Source organism: Fusarium mangiferae (assembly GCF_900044065.1).
Source record: "Fusarium mangiferae strain MRC7560 genome assembly, contig: FMAN_scaffold007, whole genome shotgun sequence".
Taxonomy (NCBI): Eukaryota; Fungi; Ascomycota; class Sordariomycetes; order Hypocreales; family Nectriaceae; genus Fusarium; species Fusarium mangiferae.
In genome coordinates this window covers 2,392,234-2,419,281 of record NW_024573927.1, presented here as the reverse complement: position 1 = coordinate 2,419,281, position 27,048 = coordinate 2,392,234, and the positions used below count along the sequence as shown (strand labels likewise).

General features: G+C 47.4%; 13 protein-coding genes across 13 annotated transcripts; 7 read left to right on the top strand and 6 right to left on the bottom strand.

Moving 5' to 3' along the window:
- Positions 1–400: 400 nt before the first annotated feature.
- Positions 401–2,301, bottom strand: FMAN_14034 (uncharacterized protein; the record flags this gene model as incomplete). The annotated part of the gene is made up of 6 exons (XM_041833579.1): positions 401–715; positions 766–849; positions 905–991; positions 1,046–1,183; positions 1,235–1,405; positions 1,459–2,301. The coding sequence occupies 6 exons, from the start codon at positions 2,299–2,301 to the stop codon at positions 401–403; spliced, it is 1,638 nt and encodes a 545-aa protein (XP_041683928.1).
- Positions 2,302–2,739: 438 nt separating this feature from the next.
- On the top strand, positions 2,740–4,809 carry FMAN_14033 (uncharacterized protein; the record flags this gene model as incomplete). Its single annotated transcript, XM_041833578.1, has 5 exons — positions 2,740–2,906; positions 2,958–3,242; positions 3,295–3,720; positions 3,788–4,319; positions 4,372–4,809. The coding sequence occupies 5 exons, from the start codon at positions 2,740–2,742 to the stop codon at positions 4,807–4,809; spliced, it is 1,848 nt and encodes a 615-aa protein (XP_041683927.1).
- A 40-nt stretch (positions 4,810–4,849) lies between these two features.
- FMAN_14032 (uncharacterized protein) lies at positions 4,850–5,274 on the bottom strand (the record flags this gene model as incomplete). The annotated part of the gene is made up of 2 exons (XM_041833577.1): positions 4,850–5,040; positions 5,091–5,274. The coding sequence occupies 2 exons, from the start codon at positions 5,272–5,274 to the stop codon at positions 4,850–4,852; spliced, it is 375 nt and encodes a 124-aa protein (XP_041683926.1).
- Positions 5,275–5,706: 432 nt separating this feature from the next.
- On the top strand, positions 5,707–7,613 carry FMAN_14031 (putative general amino acid permease; the record flags this gene model as incomplete). Its single annotated transcript, XM_041833576.1, has 7 exons — positions 5,707–5,853; positions 5,900–6,113; positions 6,166–6,670; positions 6,727–7,157; positions 7,205–7,285; positions 7,348–7,425; positions 7,483–7,613. 7 exons carry the CDS (start codon positions 5,707–5,709, stop codon positions 7,611–7,613), a joined length of 1,587 nt encoding a protein of 528 aa, XP_041683925.1.
- A 108-nt stretch (positions 7,614–7,721) lies between these two features.
- On the bottom strand, positions 7,722–8,787 carry FMAN_14030 (uncharacterized protein; the record flags this gene model as incomplete). Its single annotated transcript, XM_041833574.1, has 2 exons — positions 7,722–8,257; positions 8,310–8,787. The coding sequence occupies 2 exons, from the start codon at positions 8,785–8,787 to the stop codon at positions 7,722–7,724; spliced, it is 1,014 nt and encodes a 337-aa protein (XP_041683924.1).
- Positions 8,788–9,181: 394 nt separating this feature from the next.
- Positions 9,182–9,817, bottom strand: FMAN_14029 (uncharacterized protein; the record flags this gene model as incomplete). The annotated part of the gene is made up of 1 exon (XM_041833573.1): positions 9,182–9,817. One exon carries the CDS (start codon positions 9,815–9,817, stop codon positions 9,182–9,184), a length of 636 nt encoding a protein of 211 aa, XP_041683923.1.
- Positions 9,818–11,387: 1,570 nt separating this feature from the next.
- Positions 11,388–12,348, top strand: FMAN_14028 (uncharacterized protein; the record flags this gene model as incomplete). Its single annotated transcript, XM_041833572.1, has 3 exons — positions 11,388–11,894; positions 11,964–12,251; positions 12,301–12,348. The coding sequence occupies 3 exons, from the start codon at positions 11,388–11,390 to the stop codon at positions 12,346–12,348; spliced, it is 843 nt and encodes a 280-aa protein (XP_041683922.1).
- Positions 12,349–14,396: 2,048 nt separating this feature from the next.
- On the top strand, positions 14,397–14,750 carry FMAN_14027 (uncharacterized protein; the record flags this gene model as incomplete). Its single annotated transcript, XM_041833571.1, has 1 exon — positions 14,397–14,750. The coding sequence occupies one exon, from the start codon at positions 14,397–14,399 to the stop codon at positions 14,748–14,750; it is 354 nt and encodes a 117-aa protein (XP_041683921.1).
- A 1,683-nt stretch (positions 14,751–16,433) lies between these two features.
- FMAN_14026 (uncharacterized protein) lies at positions 16,434–17,506 on the top strand (the record flags this gene model as incomplete). The annotated part of the gene is made up of 2 exons (XM_041833570.1): positions 16,434–16,491; positions 16,563–17,506. 2 exons carry the CDS (start codon positions 16,434–16,436, stop codon positions 17,504–17,506), a joined length of 1,002 nt encoding a protein of 333 aa, XP_041683920.1.
- A 745-nt stretch (positions 17,507–18,251) lies between these two features.
- Positions 18,252–19,722, bottom strand: FMAN_14025 (uncharacterized protein; the record flags this gene model as incomplete). The annotated part of the gene is made up of 5 exons (XM_041833569.1): positions 18,252–18,284; positions 18,365–18,990; positions 19,046–19,293; positions 19,353–19,491; positions 19,551–19,722. The coding sequence occupies 5 exons, from the start codon at positions 19,720–19,722 to the stop codon at positions 18,252–18,254; spliced, it is 1,218 nt and encodes a 405-aa protein (XP_041683919.1).
- A 1,252-nt stretch (positions 19,723–20,974) lies between these two features.
- On the top strand, positions 20,975–21,923 carry FMAN_14024 (putative gEgh 16 protein; the record flags this gene model as incomplete). The annotated part of the gene is made up of 2 exons (XM_041833568.1): positions 20,975–21,254; positions 21,310–21,923. 2 exons carry the CDS (start codon positions 20,975–20,977, stop codon positions 21,921–21,923), a joined length of 894 nt encoding a protein of 297 aa, XP_041683918.1.
- Positions 21,924–23,260: 1,337 nt separating this feature from the next.
- Positions 23,261–24,154, bottom strand: FMAN_14023 (uncharacterized protein; the record flags this gene model as incomplete). The annotated part of the gene is made up of 2 exons (XM_041833567.1): positions 23,261–23,822; positions 23,877–24,154. 2 exons carry the CDS (start codon positions 24,152–24,154, stop codon positions 23,261–23,263), a joined length of 840 nt encoding a protein of 279 aa, XP_041683917.1.
- A 522-nt stretch (positions 24,155–24,676) lies between these two features.
- FMAN_14022 (putative general amino acid permease) lies at positions 24,677–26,651 on the top strand (the record flags this gene model as incomplete). The annotated part of the gene is made up of 6 exons (XM_041833566.1): positions 24,677–25,133; positions 25,193–25,466; positions 25,530–25,841; positions 25,899–25,957; positions 26,007–26,140; positions 26,196–26,651. 6 exons carry the CDS (start codon positions 24,677–24,679, stop codon positions 26,649–26,651), a joined length of 1,692 nt encoding a protein of 563 aa, XP_041683916.1.
- Between the last annotated feature and the right edge of the window lie 397 nt (positions 26,652–27,048).

Genomic DNA, 27,048 nt, shown 5'->3' with positions numbered 1-27,048 from the left:
TAACTGGGTTGGTCGCTTGGCGGAAAAAGCCCCGATGTTGTACTTTTTACATCTCAAATCCTCTGAACTATTCAACTCCTCAATCGTTTGCTGGCAAAGTCACATGGCTATAGTCGATACATGTGTTGAGGTAATATCGATATCAGGTTATGATATGTTTGAGAATGATTACAAGGGTTTATGATTGGCAAAGGATAGTCATGCAAATGAGATGGGTCAAAAGAACCTCGCATCACACGAAATAATTCCCGGTGGGAGATCAGCTCGCCAGTCCCGACTGAGCGGCCTGCATACACGAGGTGGATGTCTATTGATCAGACGTTACATACTCCCTCCCATCCCATTTTGGAAATCCGGAACCAGCGCCGAACCGATACCTCCACAAGTAGATGCAGCTCCCTTATCGGTACTCATTACCGCAATCGCCCATCGTCTCGAACATCTCGGCTCTGTTACTCCGGTCCAAGACCCGTTCAATCAGCCCACGATCATCATCATCCAAACTCCAGCCTAGAGTAGTAGCATTGTCACTTGTATGCTCACTCATGCCGATCCTGGCACCGATAATGACTGCTCCAACATAGGGAAAGTCCAAGACCCAGCGCGTCGCTATGTTGGAGATGCTGACTTTGTGCTTTGTCGCGATGGTGCGAAGGACGCTGAGCAGCTCTTGGAAAAGATCCCAGCCGCCCCAGCTGCATATCATTCCGTAGTACTTACGCCATCATTAGTATGTTAATGCGAGAATATGACTATTTTGCTTACCTTTCTCTGGCTGGGAGTAATGTTGGTGTCGTAGACATCTGGTTCGGGTTGATTGAGCCACTTGTCTGCGATGAATCCACCGCACTGGGGAAATGAGTTGTTAGTGGTTGCTTGGCGAGATATATCAGGAGACGCTTACCAAAGTTCCGTATGTCAAGAGCTTAATGTCATGACGCGAGCATGCATCTGCCATTTTGAACGTAGGCCTCGAGTCAACTAGCGAGAACTGCATCTTGTCAGTGCCAGCTCAACCAGTGATTGCTGAAGTATCAACCTGGACTTGGTTTGTGAATATCTTGACACCGCTCTCGATGACTCGCTCAAGATGTTTTGTATCAAAGTTGCATAAACCAATCCGAGCCACTCGTTCGTCTTCTGCCAAATATTGTAGCGCGTCGATATACTGGGGACTATCCCACTGGTACACTGTTAGTAGGATCTCTTACGACCAACGGGCATCGTGACTTGCAAGTTGCCAATGGAACTGAAGCAGATCGACCACCTCTTGCTGTAATCTATTGCACCTCTCGCTAACGTTGGCTTGTACTGCTTCCCGGGAAACAGTCATTGGATGAAACACGCAGTACTTCGTTGCAGTAAACATCTCGTTTTTAAATGGATACAAAGATCTAAAGCGGCCCTTCCGTCCTGTAAGTCATTGTCTAAAGGCCGTGTAGGATCTTGTAAACTTACATATAAAACTTCAGCATCTCCATAATGGTCAGCCATGTCGAACGCAGTGAATCCACTCTGAACATGCGTTGAGAATCCGTCGATGATCTGAGACATCTGCGCGGAACCCCAGGCTGGACTTGACATCTGCCATAGACCTGAGAAAATGCGAGGCAATATTCTATCACCAAGTTGAAAAGTTTCCTTGGCCGGCAGAGGCCGTGAAATGTCCGAAGGGATCTTATTCAATCTTCCTTCTGGCGGCTCCGGCGAATCAACACCCAGGATGTTTGCCGTTGTCAGCATTCCCCTTCCATAGGGAAAATCTATGCCTGTGTCCTTCAGCATCCGTTGACACTGCACAAGAGACTCAAACAGTGCTTGGATGATATCATGTTCTTTTGGGGAAAGCGCTCGTGCCCCCGAGCTCACAGCAAGCTTCTTCGTCACAGCTGTCATTGCCTGGACCAAATCACCATCCAAGGAAGCTAGGAGTGAATCAACTCTGAGTTTCTCGGTTTCTGGTGAGTCAAGAGCCATCTGAATACCGCGAACAACGAGTTTGTCGAGAATAGAAACACCATCAAACGCTTGCCCAGACCCAAGCATACAGCGAGCTATCCTCTGGGTCTTCTCCAATCCTCCAACATCAAGACCGGCAATCAGAGATTTTGACGTCTTTGTCTGGGCCTGAGCGAGGTATTGTCGCGTTGCGTCTTCAAAGCTTGCGGTGATATCAGGGTGCGATGCCAGTAGTGAGCGTATAATAACTCTCAGACCATCGGGTGGCAGGTTCGCTATAACGCTGTCCGTCATCATATTGACGTGAGCGGTATTGCTGCTGCCATTGCGAGAAACAGCCATATTGGTTGATTGATCTAAACAAAGTGGCAAAGGCTTGAAAAATGACGATCGGGTTAGATATCTCTGTGACTTGCAACGTTAAAGATAACGAAAGTACTAGTCTTGATAGAGCGTGATATAAGCACTCGAGTCTTGAATATGACGACGTGGAAACAAGCCACCGGTGTTCAAGGCTATCGTCGGCGTTCAAGAACGCAGCACCGGCGTTTTAGATACGGCTTAGAATGCCGATATAGCCGGTGTGATATCAGTAAGCTGCTTATCAGCTTCATCACCAATCAGCATCATCTCCCTTATCGAGAGTATCCACTACGCTAGTTACCCCGGATTTGGGCGAACAACGCGATTGATTGGGCAGGCAGAGTTGTTGACGATTCCTCAACCAGGGTCGTACAGGTGCACGACAGTGAACGAAGCACACATCCCCACGTCGCCAACATGTCAAGTCCGTCTCTCCAGAGTGCTAACGTGTGTATACAATGTCGAAGAGTAAAGATGAAGTGCCGTCCAATGGGACAGGACACGTCTAAATGTGAACGGTGTACCCGAAAAGCCCTTGACTGTGTTTTCAGGGAGCACCGTCGAGGCCGCAAGCCGGGCACAAAGTACGCAATCTAGCCCCGTCATCTTGTAACTTTTGTTGACATGGAGTATAGAATCTCGAAAGTGAAGCAAGTCCCTAGCATCTCACCACAGTCGATTCCAAGCCTCGAGAGTCCAGTGGTAGCAGGGGCCCATGTCCCAGAAACTGAAGATGATACGAATACTCTACAGCCATCAGGACTACTCAACCACGAGGCTTTAGAGGGGAGGTTCTCCCTCGGCAATATTCTCAACGCGGAAGAACCTGTGCAGCGACATCGAAGCCGCGATGAGTCACTTGAGGATCCCATTGAACTTGGACTGATCACTCCATCCCTAGCCAAGTCTCTATTTGATAGGTGAACAGAATCATTGATTCCCACAGCAGTGTATATACTGACATCTAAGCAGCTTCATAACGGTTCTGAATCCATACATCAGCCAATTAGATCCCTATCTCCACACCTTTAGCTACGTCCGCTCCAAGTCAGCATTTCTCTTGAGCTCCATGCTGGCCATGTCAGCAAAGGCCTTCAACCACGTCCTGTATACTAAACTTTACGACCATGCTCAAGATTTGTTTGCCAACGTCTTCCGACGAGGCAGCAAATCAGTAGAGGTCGTGCAAGCAATCCTCATCCTCACCTATTGGAAAGAGCCGCAGGACACAAGAGTCTGGACATCTGTCGGCTATGCGATTCGCATATGTATGGATTTGGGATGGCATAAACTTTCAGCTTGCTCTCTAGAAGCATCTACATTGCGATCTGAAATGGAAAGACGAGAGCGACGAAATGTTGAGAGAACTTGGTATGTTCTCTTTGTCTATGATCGAAGGTATGATATGCCTATCCTGCCCTGGTACTTCCATCCAGCAATCTTAAGTTTACTGAAACTTGCTCAGCATAAGCCTACAGACAGGCAGACCATGGATGATTGACTGCAACGAGTTTATTGAATCTATAGAAGAATGGTGTGACGATCCTTTAGCTATCGATAATGACCAGCTTCTCGGGGCCTTCACCACTTTAAGGCTGGTGACCTCGGCTTCCCTTCCACTACTTACAACTAAGTCGCAGCAGAGATCTCTGTCACATCACGAGAGTTCACCACTTGTCAGCCTTCTAAGTAGTCGTATCCAGAGGTGGGAGGACAAGTGGACCACCAAGCTTTCCTTACAGCAAGAGAAGACATGTCATGAATTTTTGATCCGCTTTTACGGAACGCATCTACGTCTCCAGATTCACACGCTACCATTACATGGGATCCTTGTCTCGAGTCAGTCAAACGGTAGCCCGTATCTTGATACAATATGGATATCCTTCAACAGTGGACTGCACATGTTGCGGCTGATATCGCAACATGCGGATTATGTCTCTTTCGCCCAAGACTCCGTTCACGTCATGACAGCGTATAGTGCTGCGTTTCTTGCCAGGGTTAGAGCTATGTCCGCCACCTACTACAACATTGCTAAATTCCTCCTTGCAGATCACATTTTCGTTTCCCAATCTCATCTCGAACGAGCTCGAGGCAGGCTGCATTGAAGCTGTTGAGAGCGCTGCAAGAGTCTTTTCCAATCAGACAAGTTGCATAAGCTCCAGTTGCAGCTTGCAGGCAAGGTTTCTGACCAAGGTTGGCATGAGGCTTGTCGAAGCCCGTAACAAACGGGTTGCTACTCAAAGTGATAACACGCAAGAAGATCTCGTCACATCAAGGCTGGATCCAGACCAACATAGTCTGAGTAAAGGTTCTCATTCCATGGCAGCAAGCGATACATCTTTACAACATACAACTGGCCTAGAAGGCCTGGACATATCACTATTATCACAAGAGAGCCTGGACTTCCCATTCGAGTGCGATGATATGTGGGCAGAAATGTTTGGAATGAACCCTCAGGATGTTACCTTCTTCCCACAAACAGATTAATGAATATCATACATCTAACGGCTACCTTTTTCGTCATGCCTCATGACCCCGAATTCCCACTCAATGGAACAACAGTAGTCTCAGCGTGACTGAACTTCCGAATCCCTTCCTTTACTATCTTCAGCTGCGAGGGACAATTGGGATCGGGGCAAGCTATCAGCGCATCTGTAGTCATCCAGTCGTTGGGAGACGTCACTCTCTGCTTGGCTGGGAGAAGCGGAAGCACGGATGCTACTCCAGTCAGCCCGGCCCAAGTTATGGAGTAGTTTTTCGTATCTTACCGAGGCTATAGATACTGATCCCTTGATCGGGCGGGAGGTAAAGCATTTCGCCTTTTAGCGTGAAGTAGTCTCCTTCTTTCGCTCCACATATGATCTTCTTGCCTGGCGGACAAACGACCTCGACTCTCAAGTCAAATAGCTCGAAGGAATCATCATGGGTAGGGTTGGTGTTGGTTGAAGTCATGGCTGATAAGAAAAGGGACTAAAGAAAATACCCAAGATGATATCTGCTGGCATCGACGCATGAAGACATTATAGTTAAGTTCTGGAATGGTCTAGGCTCCGAGGTGTCACGGTTTATTGCCCACGGCGAAGTTCCCCGCCTCCACGGACCGGCGTTCTAAACATCCACCGGCGACTCAAGCTAAACCCCTGTTTCCCCTCATGATAAACGAGCCCTACATTGCGATAAGCCACTGGAGTCGGGCTCCATCATAAATAATGGAGAAGATCGGCCGACTCAGATAACATGACTTGAGTCACTGTAGCATTGAGAGAATATTATTATTATTTCCCTCGATCGACACTTATAACTGAAGTCTCTCTGACTACTCTTCGACTCTAAGGTCCTATATGGCACTCAATTTATGATCATTCGACAACAAGCAGACAGACAATGGATAAAGACGAAAAGATTGTCTGCAGCGACATGCCGGCGGACGTCGAAATGGCCAGCGGAAACACAGAGGTCATCCCGTCCAGCGGCCTCAAGCGTGAACTAGGCTCTCGACACATCAACATGATTGCCGTCGCTGGCATGATTGTAAGTTTCCCCCAAGCTTTCCCTCTCGCATAATTGACTCTGGTAGGGAACGGGACTCTTCCTCAGTTCTGGTCAAGTCATCGCGACAGCAGGCCCAGTTGGAGCTCTTCTAGCTTATACCCTCATGGGTTTCGTTACTGCGGGCGTTGCTTATACCACTGGAGAGATCACGGCGTTCATGCCATCGACTGGAGGTTTCGTTCGTCATGCGACCAAGTTTGTTGAGCCTGCGCTTGGTGCTGCGACAGGCTGGAACTTCTGTAAGCTGCATAATACCTATGGAGGACCCTTTCAACGTTCTGACTGGAGTAGGGTATACAATGGCCATCAACATGCCCGCCGAGATCAGCGCCGCAGCGACGCTCGTCCAATTCTGGAACACATCCATCAACCCTGGTGTCTGGATCACCATCTTTCTTCTCTTTATCATCGTCGCCAATCTTTGCGGAGCGAAACTCTACGGAGAGTCTGAAGTCGTATTTGCCTCCCTCAAGATCATGCTCATTATCGGTCTGATCATAGGCGGTCTGGTCATTGATCTCGGTGGAGCACCGAATCACGAACGGCTGGGCTTTCGGTACTGGATCCATCCAGGAGCCTTCAATACTTATATAAAGGACGGTTCAGGTGGAAGGTTCCTCGCCTTCTGGAAGGCAATGCTTCCTGCTGCTTTCAGCTACGGTAATATCCAAGTCGTAGCTATCTCAGGATCCGAGACACGTAACCCCCGGAAGCTCATCCCAGCTGCGACAAAGAAGACATTTTACAGAATATTCTTCTTTTACTTCTGCAGTATTTTCATCGTTGGTCTTATCGTGTGAGTACTTCATGTGGACTGGCAGACCTACAAGGAACTAACAATTAACATGATAGACCTTACAACGACCCAGCTCTCGGTGTCTCTACCGGAACAGCTTCACAATCCCCATTCGTCATCGCCTTTCAACGGTCAGGCGTATCTGTCGTTCCCTCCATCATCAACGCTGTTGTGTGTACATCGGCAATAAGCAGCGGATCTGCTTGCATCTTTATCGCCTCTCGAACTCTCTTCGGTCTCAGCTGCGATGGTCATGCTCCCAAGTTCTTCCAGCGCTGCAATAGATTTGGCACCCCTCATTATGCGGTTGGCATGAGCTGCCTCTTATCGCCACTTGTGTATTTGACAGTTGTGAACAACACCTCCGTGGTCTTCTCATGGTTTGTGAACATCACGACTGTTGCTGGTCTTATCGGCTGGGTGGTCATCCAAGTGACCTATCTCCGTTTCTTTGCTAGTCTCAAGAAGCAGGGTTATAGCAGAGAAGGTATGCTTATCGACTCGTTTCCTAGAGAACTTCTCTAACGCGTCTAGAACTTCCATATAAGAGTCCCTTCCAGCCATATGTGGCCTGGGCAACATTACTTATGGTGTCCCTGGTAATCCTGTTTTGCGGTACGTCATAGCTCTCGCATCTACACTCTTGAATGGTGAATGTTTGGCTAATTGTATCTCAGGTTTTGACGTCTTCGTGAAGGGCCACTTCACTGCTCAGGGATTCATCACATGCTACATCAACATCGCTATCTTTGCTGGTATGTCTGAGCCCGCGGTTGTAGCAGCTATTCAATAATCTAACAAGGTGACTCTAGTACTTTACGCAATCTTCAAGATACGACTGAGATCGAAAGTCATACCAACTTCACAAGTTGAGCTCAGTGAAGAGTTTCGATCAATCCGCGATGAGAAGCAGGCGGAGGAAGCTAGTCAACGGCAGAAATGAATCGCTTTCAATTTCTCATATATAGCTACAGCCAAGATATGCAATTTAAAAATACCGATATTCAAAATAATACAAACTAGTCCCAGTCTCTCGCTAGACCAGCTTCGTTCATGCACCCTTCTCTCCAAAGTCCTTGGGCACTTCGGGACCCCAAACCGAGAACGGTCCAACAACGTCTCTGTTGGTACCTGTCGCCCGATTGACGACATCACCATCCGCATAATGCTCAATCTTGAAGCCGCTGGGATCAGCCCAATAGTCAAAGATCTGGCTGCCCAAAACATGTCGTCCGACACCCCAGACACTCTTCCAGCCTTTACTAGCTAGATACTCATGTCCAATGAGCTGAGTATCAAAGTCCGCCACCTCGAATGAGGTATGGTGGCAGTATATCTTCTTGACATGGGGTTCGGCTCTCTGCATGAAGAAGCAGTGATGGTCGGAATACTCATCGCCAAGGTCCAGGTGCATGAATGTGAGTACGTCCATGTTAGAGAAGTCCCAGTGGTACAGGATATCTGAGGGGACAAAGTTGAAGTTACTTGTGTACCATGCTAATTCGTTGTCAAAGTCGGGGACGACGTAGCCGAAATGGCCGAGTTTGTGGACGAGAGCTGGGCCAGGATGATATCGCTGGTATTTTCCTATCATGAGTCAGTGGATCAGAAGCTGCGGAAGGTGAAATACTGTTCCCACCTCGTCTTGGCTTTGTAAAAGGTTTGTTGTATGGTCCCTGCTGCTCATGTGTTGCAGTGGGTTCTTCCGAGTCAATCTTTCTCTCTTCTTGACCATACACAACATGAAAGAAGGTGTTATCCTGTCGACTGAACTTGATCATCCTCCCCCCACCAGGTGCATGCTCGAGAGAAACTCGCTCAGCTCCTTCAAGAGAAGCTGCCTTCTCAAACTCCTCTTCAGAAGCAGCGACAAAAGCTGGTCCCATGAATCTCTGCTTTCCATCTTTACTCTTGGTTGCAACATAAACAAATGGATCTATACCGTACCCACGATAGTAAATGGTGTCTCCAATCTGAGCTTCTTTGACAAAGCCGAAATCATCTGCAAATCTGTCGAATTTGTCCAGGTCTGGGTGTTCGAAGTAGACGTGGGCGATGCGGGACAGCTGCACCTTGGAGGGGTCGTTAATGATTGTGGGGATCCGCATGTCAGGCATGATGGCTTCTCGTAAACACCTGGGCAGTTTGGTAAGAACAGTTAATGCGACTTTTAATGCCAGCGACATAGTAGATTGTCGAGAAACAATTTTCTACCTCTTTGTTATAGACTATCGTGTTTATTCTTCAGTGGCATTTATAGAGCCTGCTGGTCCAAGTGCTTCTGTCTAGAATCTGGGGCAGCAATTAGCGACTTGCGGGGACAACCTTTGGCGCTCTCTAGACCCTCCGTGACCCACTGCCACTGTTGCTGACTTCGGAGGAACCTAAGTGAGCTTCGGAGGATCTACCATCAACTAGCCAGAATAAGCCAGGCCCCGCTCACGATGAGAAAAATGTCAATCGGAGTGATACTTCTTTCTTGGAATATTTTATTTATAATAACTTCAATCTCTATAAGAGTGCCAATGTATATAGACTACCAATTTCCATATCTGAAAATACCATGCCATATCTCTTATCTGCTTTCTTGTAATATGATCTGTTGGCATCTACATACGTGTCTTCGTGACGGGAATGAGTTTCGTGGTTGTTGATAATTTCGATGAGAGTCGGAGTCGACGCTGTTGTGCTGCATGATATCCGATATAATTCCATGATCATGACGCTTTCATCATCATCATCGGCCAAGTCGGAGTTTTCGGTGAATGTCTCAGAACTCTCGTCTAGTGGCGGGATATCTGGGTTCTGTAGGCTAGAAGCAGAATACGACCACCGCGACTTGGCGGGTGGTGTAGAAATTGAAGGCTCCAGAGAAGGACAGTCATCCGAGCGTGCATAGCTACGAGACTCCACGTCGCGGCGGTCATAAGCAGTAAGCTCGCCCCGTGAAACTGCCTCACTAGCAAGTCCTGTGGAATGTGTCTGGAGAGGCGCAGTGTTGACGTCATGTGTTGTAAGGTATTGCCGGTTGTGCAATCGAGATGGAGCCCGGGCTGTTGGGCTCCAGTACCCAGAACGAGAGCCTTGGCTATGAGGAGAGCTACTGCGTGGTACTGCTGAAGTGGTTGCTGAATGACGAGCAGACATCGGCGATGAAGAATGGCTGGGTGATGAGATGGATGACTCTGCCGTGTGGCTGTTCCTCTGTTGGCAGCATGAACAGTGGAACGAAACCCTCCATCGGGCTGCATCCACGAAGGGACCAGTGCTGCGTATGGATTTTTGCGGCATCATGCAAGCGATCGAGATCTCTGATCTGTGAAGGTGCAAAAGATGCAGGTCTCTAGTGGGTTTATGCGCTAGTATGCGATTTATTGACGAATGACAACTGATATATGACTGTCGATATCAGAATAAGAATGCTTTTAATGGAGATGCGAGTAATGGACCAATTTGAGGATTTGAAAGCTCGTTATTGTCTTCGCAGAACGAGGCTGTAGCCTCTTTATCTATACAATTAGAGCCTGTCCCTACACTACAATCGGGTTCAAAGCTTCCGAACCATAGATAGCCTCTTCGATTCTAGGTCCATACCTCAGCAATTACAATCGAGGTCCAGACTCTGAACTCTTTTGGTCTCGCATTGGAAAGTTTCGAGGTTAGACCACCTAACTATACCTCGACCCAAAGTCTGGTCAGTGAATAGTGGCAGCTGATATCAGAAACACGGCAGAGGCGCTAATCGATTGGCCGCCCTGTCTTAGCCACAGATGAGTTTCGATTGCCACTCTAGTCTTTCAGCTGTACCTGCTTTTTTGGGGTCTTAGATCGACATGAGATTATGAGTTTTTATTTCCCCCTGCATATACAGTAAGTATAGAACAAAGCTTTGCCCATCTCGGTATGGAGTAAATTATCTAAAAGGCTAGTTGTAAAAACCTTTCTCCATTCCCTCAGAAATTCTTTTTAGTTATTATATACTGGAAATATTCTATTAGAAATTCAAATCAAAGCTAAATATTTTCATATTTTAATACTTTAGTATTCTATTATTTTAATTACATATTTCTGACGTTCTAGACCTAAGAAGCCCAGAATGGCATTGCTGTCACTCTATACATATTAGTGGCCCACACTTATCCTTGCCTTTCTGTGGCTTTTAAATTCCGTGTCTTACAAAACGGTGTCCCCGTATCCCCACAGAAATTACGAGCCCCAGGTGATCTGACTGGTGCCTGTATTCAGCACGATATTCCATGACCCCTATTTGCAGGCGCCTGAATTATCTAACCCCTGAGAAGGATCAGAAAAATGAGATAGCTGCGAGAAAAACTAGGCTTGGAAGGGTTTACGGACATCACGCAAGCAAGGGAGAAGCAAGGCGCTCTCTTTACAACCCTGGTCCATTTTCCAAAACACACCCTGCATATCATTTGGGTGGGGCCAACGGCTCGTAAAGTTAGCGTCGGAGGATCTCAAAGGAGTCGGGCCCGTCCAACGTCCAGACAAGAATCAATCGGAGAGTCGTGCTTGACCGTGCTTCCGTGCCTTGTGATTCCTGCGAAGTTTTAGCCTCGGTATATCTGAAACTCGCTGCAGAAATCCGGGGCAAACTCAACTGCAGGGTAACTTCACCTCGTGGGTCCCAGTTTTGCATGGCATATAAGATAGCAAACAATACGATTAATCCTTATCCCACAACCGTGGTAACCTTACTATGACTGCCTCATACGTACCGCCTTTTGCACTTGTCACTGGCTGTAACAGTGGCATCGGCGAACAACTTGCCATCGCCCTCGCCAAGAACAACTTTACAGTCTTTGCTACAGCCAGACGTGTTGAGTCTTTGGACAAGCTCACAGATCAACATGCAAACATTATTGCACTACCTCTAGAGCTTGGTGAGTCAACGAGTATAGAAAGACTTAGAGACTCGGTCACCAAATACACCGAAGGACGCCTGGACCTACTCATCAACAATGCGGGGATGCACTACGCGGCACCAGCAACGGACATTGACGTCGACGAAGTCACGAAGCTATTCACAGTCAATGTTGTAGCTGTCATGCACATATGCCAGGTATTTATCCCGCTTTTGCGAAAGGCTCCTCGACCACGCATTGTTCAGATTGGGAGCGTCACACGCGATGTTCCTGTCGTATGCCAGTCGGTGTATAATGCTTCAAAGGCGGCTCTCAGCCAGTATACAAAGACTCTTCGAGTAGTTAGTTGGCCTCCCTTTACTTGCAACTGAGAGTATCTCACACAGTCTGACACTGATCCTCGAGTCTAGGAACTAAGGCCTCTATCCATCGAGGTTATAGAGGTTGTGACCGGCTTTGTACGCAGCAACATCCTTCGCGACGGTGTTCTTATCTCTGAAGACTCATTATACCGACCTATTAGAAGTACTGTCGAGGATATCAAGAATGGAGGAAACAAGAACGGCATGCCCGCAGACGAATATGCTCGTGCTGTTGTACGCCAAATCCTTGGCAAGACTTATAAGCGAGAGGTATGGGAAGGTCATCGGTCGCGAATATTACGCTTCATGATCACATTTTTCCCGTTATGGCTGATGGTATGGAAGCATAATTGATTCCAAGTTTGACTGCTGACATAATTGATAGGAGTTCACCCTTTTCATGTCCTTCAAGTTGCATCTTGTGAGGTCTTAAATGGTGTTCTTTACCTTTCTGCCTTGGGGCTGGGGCCTTTTTGAACTCCACACTTATCCCGGTATTGCACCTAAAGCTAAATTCTTAGGGTGGAAGGTTTGGGTGAATGGTGTTAGCTAATATCGCAACGGGCCGTAGAGAGAGAGAGAGAGACTGGGGCAATGGTCGGTTGACCCACAATCTGTGGATTTCGACCAGTTGACCTTCCTCCATTAATCAAAGCGACTCCAAAAACAGTTGACGGCATACACTATTGATCAGTCTATTGACGGTATCGTTTAAAATAGGCTAGCATAGCGATAAGAATTCACCTTTAGAAATCTATGTACCCTAACTGTGAAGACAATTGAGCATACTACTGGCCGAATGAAGGATGTGATACGCGCGTCACATACGCGCATCACAAAACTGGGAGTTACAGACTGAATATGGTGCGATTCTTGCAGGCAATAGGCAAAAGAGTACACAATCGAGGGGCCTGGAATACTGTTTAACCAGATACTCTTCGTATAGCATCGGACATGACCGTCTATTGCTTTCCCTTTCACACCCAGGATGGGTAGCACCTCGTTTTCCGTCCCCACATTGAATGGCTATATATGCCTTGTAATAAGTGACTATTTCATTCTCCTTTCTATTCTATTCGTACCATAAAAAAGTTCGAAAAAAGACCAAAAATAAACATGGGACTTGACGAAGTGTAGGATCATTCCAATCTGGAATGTAAAGCGTTTGCTAATGAATCATCAATTGGTCGCACCTCAAACAAGCCGTTGACCCCACTGTGTCCCCGGCCCATGCTCTGACGGACCATTCCAATGGAGGAATCTTCCCTTTCCATATTGTTAAGGAGATTCTCCGACATCCTCTCTATAACATTGGCGTTGCTGGGAAACAAGACAACGTGATTGCTCATGCAGCACCCAGTAAGAATGAACCGCTTCGCGATGTCTATCTTGGATCTCATCCAGTGGGAGGGATGATCAGCAAGCTCATCGGTGCTGTGGCTAACCCTTGTGTGTCTGTCTCACCTTCCTTGGTTTCCTCAAACCCTTCTCCAGATCCGACTCATCATTGGGCCGTCATGGTCGGAGATTACTATCACGAGCTGGGCGGTGTTATTGATCTGAAGGTTCTATATAACAATGGCAAGAAGTCAGAGCAAACCTTCATCGGTGCATGGTAGAAGCCTATGTTGATCGGTAAAACTAAGTTCAACGATGAAGCTATTCGACAGGCCGGTAAGCAATCTTATCATACCCCAAGGAGCCGCATGTTAACCTCAGTATAGCCAAGGAGGTGATCGCGTCAATGGTGCCAGACGACAATGTTTATAACAACAATTGCTAATTGTTTTGCCTGTGTTTGGCGGACATGATCTGTGAGGGTAGCCATGTTATGCCACCGGCGAGCCGGCAGCTGATACCTGGCTTACATATTGCGCCAGCAGCGAGACGCGCAGAGCGCTCAGAGCCAGCCGGCCGTGCCTGGGACATCTTGGTCGAACATACTCCATTAGTACCTATAGGTATACTAGCATAGTCAAGAGTATTGTGTAGCAAGGATGCCATCTGCATATAGTTACAAGCGGAGTAAGGCAGAATTGCTCAAATAAGGTCCGATAACTTATAGAGCACCTCAAGTAAATGAAAAATGGTTGTTATTAACTCCAAACATAGTCCCCTCGCCTGATCTAACCTCTGTATTCAGCTGTGTCTTAAACGGGCCTGGCTGTTTCCCCACTTGGTGCCATTAACGCTTCATGTTGCCCAACGTGCTCAGATCAAACTGTGGGGTTCTTAGCGCCAGTCTGCTAATCGAGAATCCGAACACGAGACAACATCTGACCGTGAATTTCTTCCCCTTCAATCGCAGTCTTGACGCTCTTCGAAACCTTGATCTTAGCCCTTAACTCAGCATTCAGACTATAGATACACGCTCGCGTCATCCCGTTACATTGTTGTTACATTTGACCTCCTTCTACCCCATAGTGCTCTTTCCCTAGACCCATATCACGTAGCACCCGGCCCAGCATTCACGACTGCACAATGTCTACAGCACAAGCAGCACTGCAACAGAAGCTGACCATCACGCCCAAAACAGCTTCTCTCCTGATGCAAGCTGGTTACAGCGATTATCGCGAACTCAAACATGCCACGCCGAACGGTATAGTCGAGCAGTTCACATCCAAGTTCGGCATTCCCAAGACATCCGCCTCCGCTTATCGGCGTGCGTGTCGAAGGCTGGTATTCCTTGGAACACAAGAAGATCCCGAAGAACAGGAGAAGGTTTGCGCTGACTGGACCAACAAAGCGCTAGCCGCTCGTGGAATTTGGCGGGCTGACTTTGATGATCTAACGGGCGAGCAAATTGCCGAGTTGCTTATTGGTACGGAAAAATGATATGTTTCCGGAGGTGTAAGGGCTGCGTCACTCTGGAATAAGATAGCATGCTATTTGGACTACGGCCATATCCCAGTGGACGTAGATGTTGTCTTCGAAATATCCATCTAAGATATCTTTCAGTTCTGAATGTAACATTCGTTAGTGAGCATCTTCGGTCCTGGTTGTTTCATAGTTGGGTCAGATCTTACCCTCCTGAAATGAGGTGAGGAGCACTATGGCTCAGAATGTCTTATTTTAGAGGTATAAGGTTCAACGAGCTCTCGGCTTGTACTTATCCGCTTAGCATATTATCTGTCATAATGGCATTTTACAAGTTAGCATGCAAACTTTCATCAAACCAACTGCTTCAACTTTCCCACTCCAGCTCTCTCCATTCTTACTCATACTCAACCGACAAATTCGAACGCAAATCCAATTTAGCCATAATTATAATTGGCCTAGTCAGATCGCGGCCGAGACGGTAGAGGACTATAGACAAAAGAAAACCACGTCCTGCTCTTATGTCTTACGGAATCTATCTAAGATCTCTGGCGCTTTGCCGGTGGTTCCTGTCCATCATTATATACCCGCCAGGAATTTTAATGACCTTTTCTTGCAGACGTCCATTCCATGTTACTAAAGGCAATGTGCTGCAGCAATAGCTTAGCATAAGCCGCTGCGGTTGCTGCTGCGTAATTCTGCCATGTCTTGTTCTTATAAGCATCTGCATAATCGCAGATACCACGGATAACAAGGCATGGAAGAATATTCATAACCCCCGCTGCTTCCATCTCAAAACACAGTATACCATATTCTTTTGCCCAGCGATCACGCGTACTGGCATCCTTGAGAACCCTGTTTCCGGATGCAATAATGCCGTAATGGATTTCCGGTAGTTCTGTCGGTCGGGGTTCCCTGCGCTGCACATGACTCCCTGCGTTAGGACAGTCCCGAAGTGCAAAACAGGTTGAACAAACTGCTTTAAAGAGGTGGTCATTCCCTTGTCCAGGGTGGCTGTAGTCTGAAGTAGAGGAATGCGGTATAGATCGGGCAATCTTTTCCAGATTTGGTTGAAGCGAACTGGAAGACGCATCAGGCTTTGAACGAAGTGCACTTATAGCGGTCCTCAGGAAACGTGGGGGTCCCTGGAGACTGCCGGTAAGCTGAAAGGTATTTTCTCTATACTCTTTGCCTCTATCGTATTGAATGACACCGGATGATGTTGATGTTGGATGACTGACCACAACATCTCCAAGACGAATATCTGTCTCTGAGGAGGAAGCTCCGCCACCTATACCGACCAAGAGACAGAACTCAACCTCGTGATAAGTTCTTCTCATGTTAGATGCGGCGTCAGCGGCCGCGTTTGTTCCATACTCGCCTGATGGAAGACATGCAGCGATTATCATATGCTGCCCTATCGTACCAAGTGCATAAGTGTTGCTATCCCCTTTCATCTTGGTGCGCTGTGTTCTGTATCGAAAAGTGCTCGGACCGCCCGGAGCTCCAGAGGAAGCGCACAGATGACGCCCACAGTGTACGCAGAATGAGGGTAAGATTTCATATCCAGCGCATGATCCTCTATATCTATGTCCATACTGGAGCCCTCGACAGAATATCTTGGGACGGGAGAAGACTGTCGAAGGTCCACGGAAGTAGATTTCAGTGTGCTTGTCACTGACTCACTCAGAGACGCCTCTGATGTCAAAACACCTATTGTTGCCTTGTTACAGGCACTGGACTTCCGAATCAAAGACTGGTATGTAGCAACACTGAGCTCAAGATCAAAAGTCGGATTTACGGTTGAGTTGTCCTGACATACGCAAACAGGGTCACAGATCCTCGGGTCGACTATTCTAGGTCCAGATAGCAAACCAATCGAAGAGGCTATCGAGGATTTCGTCCAGACACTGGAGGCAGTGTCCAGCGAGATCACAATACTCCACAAAATCACAAACACGATACGCCGTGCTAGTAAAGATGCGCAGAATAGTCGAGCTGCCGAAAGATTCAAGATCACAGATGACCAAGGCAATGATGTGGGGCCGTTCTTTCAATCTAACTGCCTAAAGTACATAAACGACAGGTATCATGTTGCCAGCGAAGAGATCCGCCAGCGCCTTGCAAGCTCCATGGTCCTTCGCCGCAAAAGATTACCTTACCGTCAAGATCGCTACGGAAAAAGCCCAATATATCTCCCTCAGAAAACATCTGCCCCGGGCATCTTACGCCCTGAGTCAGAGATCATGACAACGCTGGGCGATGCTGAAAGACCTGCCAAGAGAAAGATCATCGCAGCACCATCACACAGCGCCATGCATTCCGCTGAGACTGCGACGCCATTTTCACCCGAAGGTTACAAGAAGGCTGCTGCTCCTTCAATAGTGTCGATGTCTAAAACAGTCCAATTGAGCAGTGAGGACGAACTTGCATTTCCTCCTGCCCCCAGTGGCGCATTTCAGCGAAGATTCAACAAGGCGAAGAAGTATATTGAAGATAGGCACAAGCAAAGACTATCTAGAATCGACAATTACTATCAAGGCGTCGATATGACTTCCATAGCCCCCGAAGCTAACCTGGCTATCAATGATGCTGAAGCTGCACGGGACAGAGCATTGGCTAAGGCCCATGATGATTGCATCACGGCAGTGAGTGAAGTCACTTGTCCTTATTGTTTTCATGTGCTACCAATCAGTGAGGTCCTTAACGAGTTGAAATGGAAGTACGCATGCCAGTCTTGGGTACCGCAACATATTCATGCTAATCAAGAATAGATATCATGTCAAGAATGACCTTGAACCTTACGTCTGTTTATTCGAGGCTTGTCACACATCTGGGCAACTATACGCGAACAGCAGCACTTGGATAAATCACATGTCACAGCATACTCTACGATGTCGCTGTGCATCGAAGCGGCATGGCGAATTTGTGACTGACTCCAGAGACCAGTACCTTGATCATATGAAGCATAGTCATCCAGGCATGTTTGCCGACGATCAGCTCGGGATTCTGGCTGACCAAAATGTTCGCACGGCCAGTCCACTCTTCAAGGCTTGTCCACTGTGCGGTGATGAAGAGGCAGATCTATCCCTGATAGATCACCTGGTCGGCCACATGCGATTCTTGGCCCTCAAATTCCTGCCACCTTATCAAGATGATAGCGATGATTTGTATGAAACTGGCGGCGAACAGGATAATTGGAGTTGGCCTCGACCCTTCAGCAGAAGTACTATCGAAGACGCTTCGGAGGACGATTTCACGTTGTCATTCACTGGTATCCCAGGCGATTTCCGTGAAGGCTTCTTTACTTTTGGGGATTAAGTCTTCGAAAGCACTCTTCACTGCACTGTCGCCAAACATTACCATCTGGGTCGGCCCTGGTATCACTGCTCTTTGTATTCAATTATATAAGCATCAGCCAGAACGGTATCGAACTCAGGGAATCTGCTACGGTTAAGGATGGGAAACAGTACATCGGGACAAGGTAGTATGTCATTCCTACCAAGAATAGTATCTGTATCAGAGGTTATTCATAGCTGCCACCCAGTATTTCTAGATATTGTTAGTTGAATAGTTACACATGGCAAGTAATGATAAGACAAATTCGCTTCAATCAGAGGATGTGAACTTACAGTCTCGGCGCCTGCTCCAACGGAGCGTACCTTAGAAGCCAACCATCCACCGCCGGGAGCAGACTCCACATCAAATCTTGCCTCATCGTCGTTGATATTTTCATTGAACATAATCTTCCTCGGTAACTCTGGATATTTCACAGCTGGTCGCCCTATTCCAACGAGATCACAAGCGCTGCTATCAAGAGCCCCAGCAACACCTTTTCGGCTTCTGAACCCTCCTGTCACAAGCAGTGTAAGATCAGGGAACCTGCGACGAATCTCTTCACTCGTGCGGAGGAAGAATCCCTCACGAGCACTTGAGCGAGACCTAGCAGAACTTAAGTTCAGGGATGACTTGGTGCTCATCATCTGAGGGTCCTCAAAAGACCCGCCACTGAGATTGATGTAGTCAATTTCCTCCTGCTGAATCAACTCAACTTGTCGTATCATCTCAGCCATTCCCTCTTCGTCCTTGAAGTCCGCCGAATTGATCTTTACACCAACGCAGAATGACTTGGGGGCTTCTTTGCGGATGGAACGGATGATACGAAGAACTAGTTCAACGCGCTTTTCAGCTGAGCCACCAAACTCGTCATTGCGTTGGTTACTGTTTGGTGACATGAATTGAGACAAGAGAAATCCATCTGTGATACAGATCAGTATATGTTCTTGTTCTCTCTTCCATACCAAAAGACTTACGTGCTGCATGAACCTCAACGCCTTGAAAGCCAGCTTGGTAAGCCAGTCGAGCAGCTTGAGTGAATTGCGCGATGACAACATCGACATCATGTCGCGTCATAGCCCTTGGGGTTCCGAATACCAACATTCCAATCACTTTTGCTACAGCGTTGTCTCCAAGGTTGATGGGAATAGCACTCGGGGCGATTGTCTTTGAGAAGATGCTTCTCTTACCGGCTCCAATTGGAGATTGGCGTCCTGGATGATTCCTATTGCATTACTCCACTTAGTCTCGACGTCTTCCAGCCTCCAAGAGCCTTAGGCTTACAATTGAGCAATCATATGACAATTCTGGTTTCTGGCAGAAGCTGTCCATTGTGACCAGCTTTCAAGCAAGCTTGACGTTGTGCCGGTGACTGCGACGTCTTCGTTGCTGCCAAGATACTGGTCTGAGACCATGATGTTACCTATCCATCGTCAGAATAAGCTTCTTTACGTATAAAGATAGCTCTTCGCAGCAATTTACCCGTGATTAGAGCTGCCCATCCACCTTCCGCCCATCGCTTATACAATGCTCCATGCTTGGCAGATGGCAGTAAATTCTGGGCCATCTTTTCAGACATCCCAGTTTTGACAAGCCTGTTCTTGAGGACAAGTCCGCATCGAAGTCTAAGCTGAGAGTTAGATGCGGAGTTCATTGTTGAGATTGTTGAGATTGTTCGTGGTGATAGGTTGACTCAATCCTGCGGTTGAACTAGACTTAGTGAAAGGACTTGATTAGGATAAATTGGGTTTTTTGCCAAATATCGATCAGACTTAGGCTTCAGCAATAATTAAAATTTTTTTTGCATTAGCAAATATTAATCTATTTACCGCCTAGTCACTTTTTATAGCTCAAGATGAGCATTACGAGATGTTAAACTGGCCGCGGAGGAACTCTAGGGTGAATTGTTGCCCAAATCCTCCGACGCTAAATTCATTTGAGTCACAGACCCCACAATCACTTCCGTGTTAGTGCCGCCGAGGATTTCGGCCGGGAACAAAACCCAACAAGGGTCATTCCCATTCCACAACCCTTCGGCCGCCATCACATGCACGTCTTTTCAAAAAATAGACATAATATTTAGCTTAGATATAGCCCAAAACAGTTCTGAATCTTCACCACACCCGTTTTGTCCTCTTCTTGGCCGTGTGCTCAGCCCTCTCCCCTGAAACACCACCTGCGACGTCTCTCCCCCAAAACACAATCCCCGACAAACAATTGGCTCTTTGACAAAAGGGTCCTCCACAGATCTCGGAACTTGGCGACGCAGAGATACGATTGGCTCCTCAGGAGATACACGAGGTCTTGGAATCAGTTACAAACGTGCCGCTTTCGCCGTTCGCCATGACCTGTTTGCCGATCATGGTCCGTGTCCGTAGCTCCCTCTGTTTTAAGTGCAAGTGTTTTATGGTTAATGAGCAAATCGCTGTTTAGCAATGGCTGTTTGACGTTTTGTTTGACAGAGTGGCTGTGTTCTTCGGGAGACGAGGATTCCGGGCCTTGGCTGGGCGGGAACCGTCAAAGCGTAGGTGAAGAAGCCGTGCGGTGCGTGATATGTTTGTCTGGTGATCTTTGACACATTTTGAGGTTGCTATCGTGAAGCTGTTGACTGTCTCGAGAGTGTCTTGTGTTTTACTTGGCTGCTTCTTTGGTGGTGATGTATGTGCATTTTAAGAAGGCCGTAAGAGGAAACAGACTCGTTGACTTTTGTATATAAGCTTGGTCATCTTCCCTTCATGGTTCTCATCATCAGCATCAACAACCAGCATCAGTATCATCTTCTTCCCTTTTATTAACTTCTCTCCTGCCGGTCAGGTCTCTATTTACAGTCTCTCTGACTAGTTTACTCTTGTCTCTTTGCGTACCTTTCTTCTCAGTCTACATCACAATAATATCACACTCTCAAAATGGCTCCCATCAAGAACCTCCTCCTTGCCCTTTTCGTCGCTGCCGATCTCGCAGCAGTCTCAGCCCACAGCGTCATTACCAATGCCGTTGGTGATGCTGGTGGCTCTGGCATGGCACTTGGAGTCGATACCTCTACTCCCAGAGACGGAACTCGAAGACGCCCTTTCCAGCAAGATGCAACCCGCTTCCGAGGCAACTCCGCTGATACTGTCGGCGAAACCTTGTCTAACGGCGATAACGACATCGAGCAGGGAACATTGGATATCATGGAAGAAACAGGTAAGCTAATCCCACTGGCATCGATAACGATTTCAGAAACTAACACTCAAATCAGGAAGCGAGCTCCCTCAGGTCAACCCCGGTGGTAGCCTCGAGATGACGGTTCATCAAGTCAACTCAGACGGTGCTGGTCCATACACTTGCATGATCAATGCCGACGGCACCGGTACATCTTGGGAAAACATCCAGGTGACGACCAATGTCGAGGGTAATGAGCGAGGTCGCAACCGGGACGGCGAGATGGGAGACTTCCCTCTCGTTGCTTCTATTCCTGCCGGTCAAAACTGTACCGGAACAGTCGCAGGTGAGGACAACGTCTGTCTTGTCCGCTGCCAGAACCCTGCTCGTGCCGGCCCATTCGGCGGTGTGGTTCCGGTCCAGATGGCGGGAGCCAATGGCAGCAATGCTGGAAATGCTACTGAGACTGGAAACACTGGAAACGCGGGCAATGCTGGTAGCGGCAACGCCAATGACAACACCAACGACACTACCAACGATACTACTAACGACACCACTGATGATACCACCACCGGCGGTGCCAACGGCAACGCAAACAACAACAACAACAGCGGCAACGCCAATGGTAATGGCGATGATGATGAGGAGGATGAGGATGAGACCGATGTTGGCACTCGCAACAACCGCCGTGCCACCCGGTTCTCCGCCTAAAGAATAAGCTGATGATGACTGACAACGCAAACTTGGAAATGAAAGACCGGACCACGGACACATGAGACTGGACAAGAGGTTGGATGGTGGCAGGTTACCTACATAGTATATTGAGGAGGGAGATAGTACAATAGAACCTTACTGATTAAGTCTCGCTGCTGTATCTTGCTGGTGATTGAGAAGCTTGCTCGATTGGCACTCAAAAAATAAGATGGCTTTAGAGGCTGACCAACGCCAATAGTCCCGCTCAGCTGGCCAATAGAGATGCGCCATTTGCAGTTGAGGCTTGTAGCTGGGAGCTGAAATCGGCGCAGAGAACTTAGATAGCCAATAGGGGCCGTGGAGCCTTGCACTAACTGAGATCCGGTAGTGGACTTCATGAAAACATGGGGTATATATTCTAAGAATTGCCCATCACTCTTGATACATGCCTTTCACATACTCAGAAGTTTCCAAACTAACACTTTTCTACCGTCTTCCATAGGCATCGTCATGTCTTCAACAACCGCAACTATACCTGCTTGGGAGCAGAAAATCCGTGATAATGCAGCGCTCTCTGCTCCAAGTCACGGCATGATATCAATGAACTCTCTGGACACCTCTGGCACCACTCAATTCGAGGTATCGATGTATAAGGAATATTATCCGGGGCCAGACAACGTCAAGAATCAGCTTATCAGCATCCATATAGTCTCAGTTCAAGATACACAAACTGCTGCCAAGATATGCATCGATAAAATCCAAGGCCTAAAGAAAACGTAGCCCGACAAGAACGTCTGGGACGGTATTATGAGAAATGCTCGCGAGACCGCTAAGCAAAGCTTTTCCAACCGATTCGACAATGCCTCACATGAGGCTATCGATATAATTAACGGCCTGCCTCCCGTCCAGCAGGATGGAGCCGCCAATTTCTTCAGCCACGGCTTGGGCATTGTCAGCAGGGTTATCAATGAGGTATTATATAGACTTTCGGATTTCGATACCAAGGACCTTCTGGAAGGGAAATGGAATAAGCTTGCAGAAGTGGATAGTAATGTTATGGCCGGGTGCAGTGCCGCTATAGATGCTCTGAATTCGATGTTCTAGTTTGGGCTCTTCGGTTTGTACTTCTGTTATGTAATTCGATGATACCACGGCTCGAGCTGTACAGTAGAATAATTATTTGAGGCTGTCGGTGGTGAAATGTAGTCTTCAACTAATAAATGATAGAATTTTGCAGTGTATTTAGAAGCTACTATTAAAACCTAAGGTTTAATTGTCCGTCAGAACAAGTACTTTCATAATTCAGATCAGGCTGAGCTTCAAGATATAGAGTTTTCTAAAAAAGAATTAGCCCACTAGTTGCTTCGCTTTGATAATCGTAACCTTAGTCTGGAACTTACTGGGTCTTGGTAAGCTTTGGCGGTGTATTCTGCTTCCGTCTTGCCAATGATTCTCTTTGGGAGGCCGGTGCTTTCTACCATGATCTGCACCTCACAAGATCGCTCTAGGAGTGTGAACAGATAACCTGCTTCGTCAACAGTGGATCCAGTAGTAAGGAGACCGTGATTTTGCAAAATCGCAACACGATTACTCTTGCCCAGTGCCGCGGCAATTCTTTCACCCTCATCGCGTTCTAGAACAATACCTCCGAAGTTTTCATAGACAGTCTGGATACCAAGGAAGGTACAGGCATCTTGGTTGATGATGTCGAGAGGACGCCCAAATGTTGACCAAGCCTTTCCAGCAGGAGAATGGGTGTGACAAATAGCATTAATGTCAGGCCGAGCTTTATGGATGGCTCCATGGATTTGAAAACCAGCTTTATTGACAGCAACGCGATTTCCGCCGATAACATGGCCATCCTCATTGATCTGTACCATATCCCTTGCTTTCAGCAAGCCAAAGTGTATGCCGAGACTAAGCAAAGGTCAGAATCATAGTCTAGGCACAAGGCGAGAAAAGTACACTTACGGGTTGATCCAAAAGGTATCTGGTTCAACGGGGTCGCGAACACTGATATGCCCAGCTGTTCCTTCTGTAAAGCCTTTACGTGCGAATACTCGAAACACAGCAGCCATGTGTTCCAATTGCCACTGTCGCTTTATGTAAGGGTCGCTGAATTCGGGGACACTTGGGGCCGGATACCCTCCAGTTGCGCAGACCTCCTCAGGCCTGTCCTCTGTCTTTGTGGTAGTGGAGAATTGATCGCCCTCGAGTCTTACGGCTTGGACGGTGGTTGTGACAGACATGATGGCGTTGCGTATTTCCCCAAGATAAGGATGTATGTGTAATTTGTCGACTTTAGCTATTACCTCATTGGTCGCTGCTGGTGATTTTTCTAATCAAGCAGTGATCTAGAACAACACATTCGGATGAGTTATGCATTGATATAGTCGTGTGACTTTCAATCGTCTACAGAGCTTAGCGGCAGGCTCTCCACGTTTGCGCCCGTTGACTTATCAGGTTACGCCTAGCTAACTAACCCAACGTAGTAAAATGATACGACCTTAGCAAGAGGCCAGTGGATTCCATAACCTAGAACGGACTAGGGAAATTCGTACTGTAGCGATAGCCTCTCTACTTCTAGATTAGCCATGAATGCCTGTGCAATCCATAACTCTTTTAATACATAGCCAATCTATGTTCCTGACAAGAGGCACAAGCGCAAAATAAGACATATATACCAGTGCAGCTTCAGTAAACATATTCCTAGATCATTCCAAGATTCATCTCTCCTGCACCTATTTCCAACATTATTCCTTTTGCCAAAAATGGATTCTAGCTTACAGCAAGATGACTCCAAGAAAGTCGCCCTTGATACCTCAGGACCGACGAATGCATGCGACACTAGTTCAATTCAAAGAGCTTCACTCTACATGACCAACGAGCAAACCAAACGTGGTCTTTCTCCACGTCATGTGCAGATAATGGCTATTGCGGGTAGCATTGGCACCGCCCTTTTTGTCGGTATTGGTGGTGCACTGTCTAAAGCCGGCCCACTCTCTTTGTCCCTTGGATATGTATTCTGGAGCATGTTCTTTATCCTACCATGCACACTCAGCGTTGCAGAGATGTGCGCGTATCTTCCTATCCGGGGAAGTATCTTTGAGCTCGCCGGCCGCTATGTCGATCCCGCTCTTGGCTTCTCCATGGGCTGGACGTACTTCTACGGCGGTGTCATGCTGGTTTGCGTGGAATACAGTGCTGTTGCTACGGTGATGCAGTATTGTATGTAAAGCCCTTCCATCTAGAATCAATTGTTCGTTATCCTTCTGACCGCGATTTAGGGAATACCTCCATAAATGCAGGTGTATGGATTGCCATGGCTCTTGTCGTCTGCTTCCTGCTGAATGTGATTGCCGTCAAGTGGTATGGAGAGTCAGAGTTCATTATGGGATCAACCAAGATTATTCTGATCATTGGCCTCATTCTGCTTACTCTGATCACCATGTGTGGTGGGAATCCTCGAGGCGACGCTTACGGTTTTCGATACTGGGGCAACGGAAACGCCATGCACGCCTATTACACTGATGGGGCAACTGGTCGATTTCTTGGCATCTGGTACGCTACACGAGCATACCTAAATCATCTTTCTTTATACAAGTGCTGACTTATTGAATCCAGGTCTGTAGTTATTTACGCTGCGTTCACCATTGGTGGCCCCGACATCATCTGCTTCACGGCTGGCGAAATCGAGAATCCCCGAAACACTATACCCCGAGTCGCTCGCTTAATATTCTATCGACTTGTATTCTTCTATGTTGTTGGAGTCTTCGCCGTTGGAATCATCTGCTCAAGTCGCGATGACCGGTTGCTAAGTGCTATAAGCAGTGGCGCTTCCGGAGCAGCAGCTTCGCCATGGGTTATCGGTATCCAGAATCTCGGTATACGCGGTTTACCTGATGTGATAAATGCTGTCATATTGCTTTCCGGCTGGTGAGCATGCCTATTATGAACAGAGACCTTTAGGAATATACTGACTGTATGCCGAAGGTCCTGCGGGAACGCGTACTTGTACTCCACGTCTCGCTCCTTGTATGGGCTTGCTCGCGGTACGTCATTCAAAGACGAAGATGTAACCATATGCTAATAACAGCTTAGATGGACTCGCTCCCAGGGTATTCACGAAATGCACCAAGTCTGGTGTACCTATCTACTCAGTCATAGCTGTCACTTTACTCTCTTGCCTGTCATTCCTCGTCGTTTCAAATTCCTCTGTTACAGTTTTCTTTTGGGTAAGTTGCATCCTCCAACTTCATCGACACACAATATTCTGACATCACTTGATAGTTTGTGAATCTTACTACGGGTGGATTTGTCTATGTCTACACTTGCATGCTCTTAACATTCATAGGGTGGCATCGCGCCTTGAAAGCTCAGCCAGACGTTGTCCCGGAGTCGTCATTGCCGTACCTGTCACCGTTCAGGCCTTATGGTGCTTACATTGCTTTCGTTCTGGGTTGCATATTTCTTATCTTAATTGGCTGGGACACATTCTCGCCTTTTGATGTTAAAGGATTTATAACCTACTACTTCGCCACTGCATTCGGCCCGTTGATGTTTTTGGTCGGAAAGCTCTTGAAGAAAACAAAATGGGTGAAGCCTTCCCATGCAGACCTTGTCAGTGGAAAAGCCGAGGTTGACGAAGAGTGCCAAGTATGGGAAGACCCTGCTGCAGTTGAGAAGGAGAGACTGCGCTTGCAACAGATGAACTGGCTTCGAAGATTCTGGGAGAGGCTTTGGTAGATATACACCTGGGTTTGTTCACTCTCATATTTATATAAGCGGCACATCGTCCTACTCTCATAAACCTATATCGCGATTTGAATAACAAGCTGCCCTTCTGGGCCAACTATTTTGTGCACGTCGGAGATAGTATGGCGTCTAGAATGACAGCTATTCGGCAGGAGATGTAGCTTCTACTCCTTGTTCTTACAAATAATAGAAGCCCGCCGGTAACTACAAACAATATTGGAAAGCTTGAAGAACAAGAAGGGTATTTGCCTTAGTATTTGTAAGTAACATGATAGGCGGCAAGGATTCCGGTGTGGAAAACCTAAGTCAAGTGCCCGGCTTGTGTCTCATATACACCGCATTTATTTCTTTTTCACTTAAAAAGATTTGAAGCTCACATGTCCTTTCC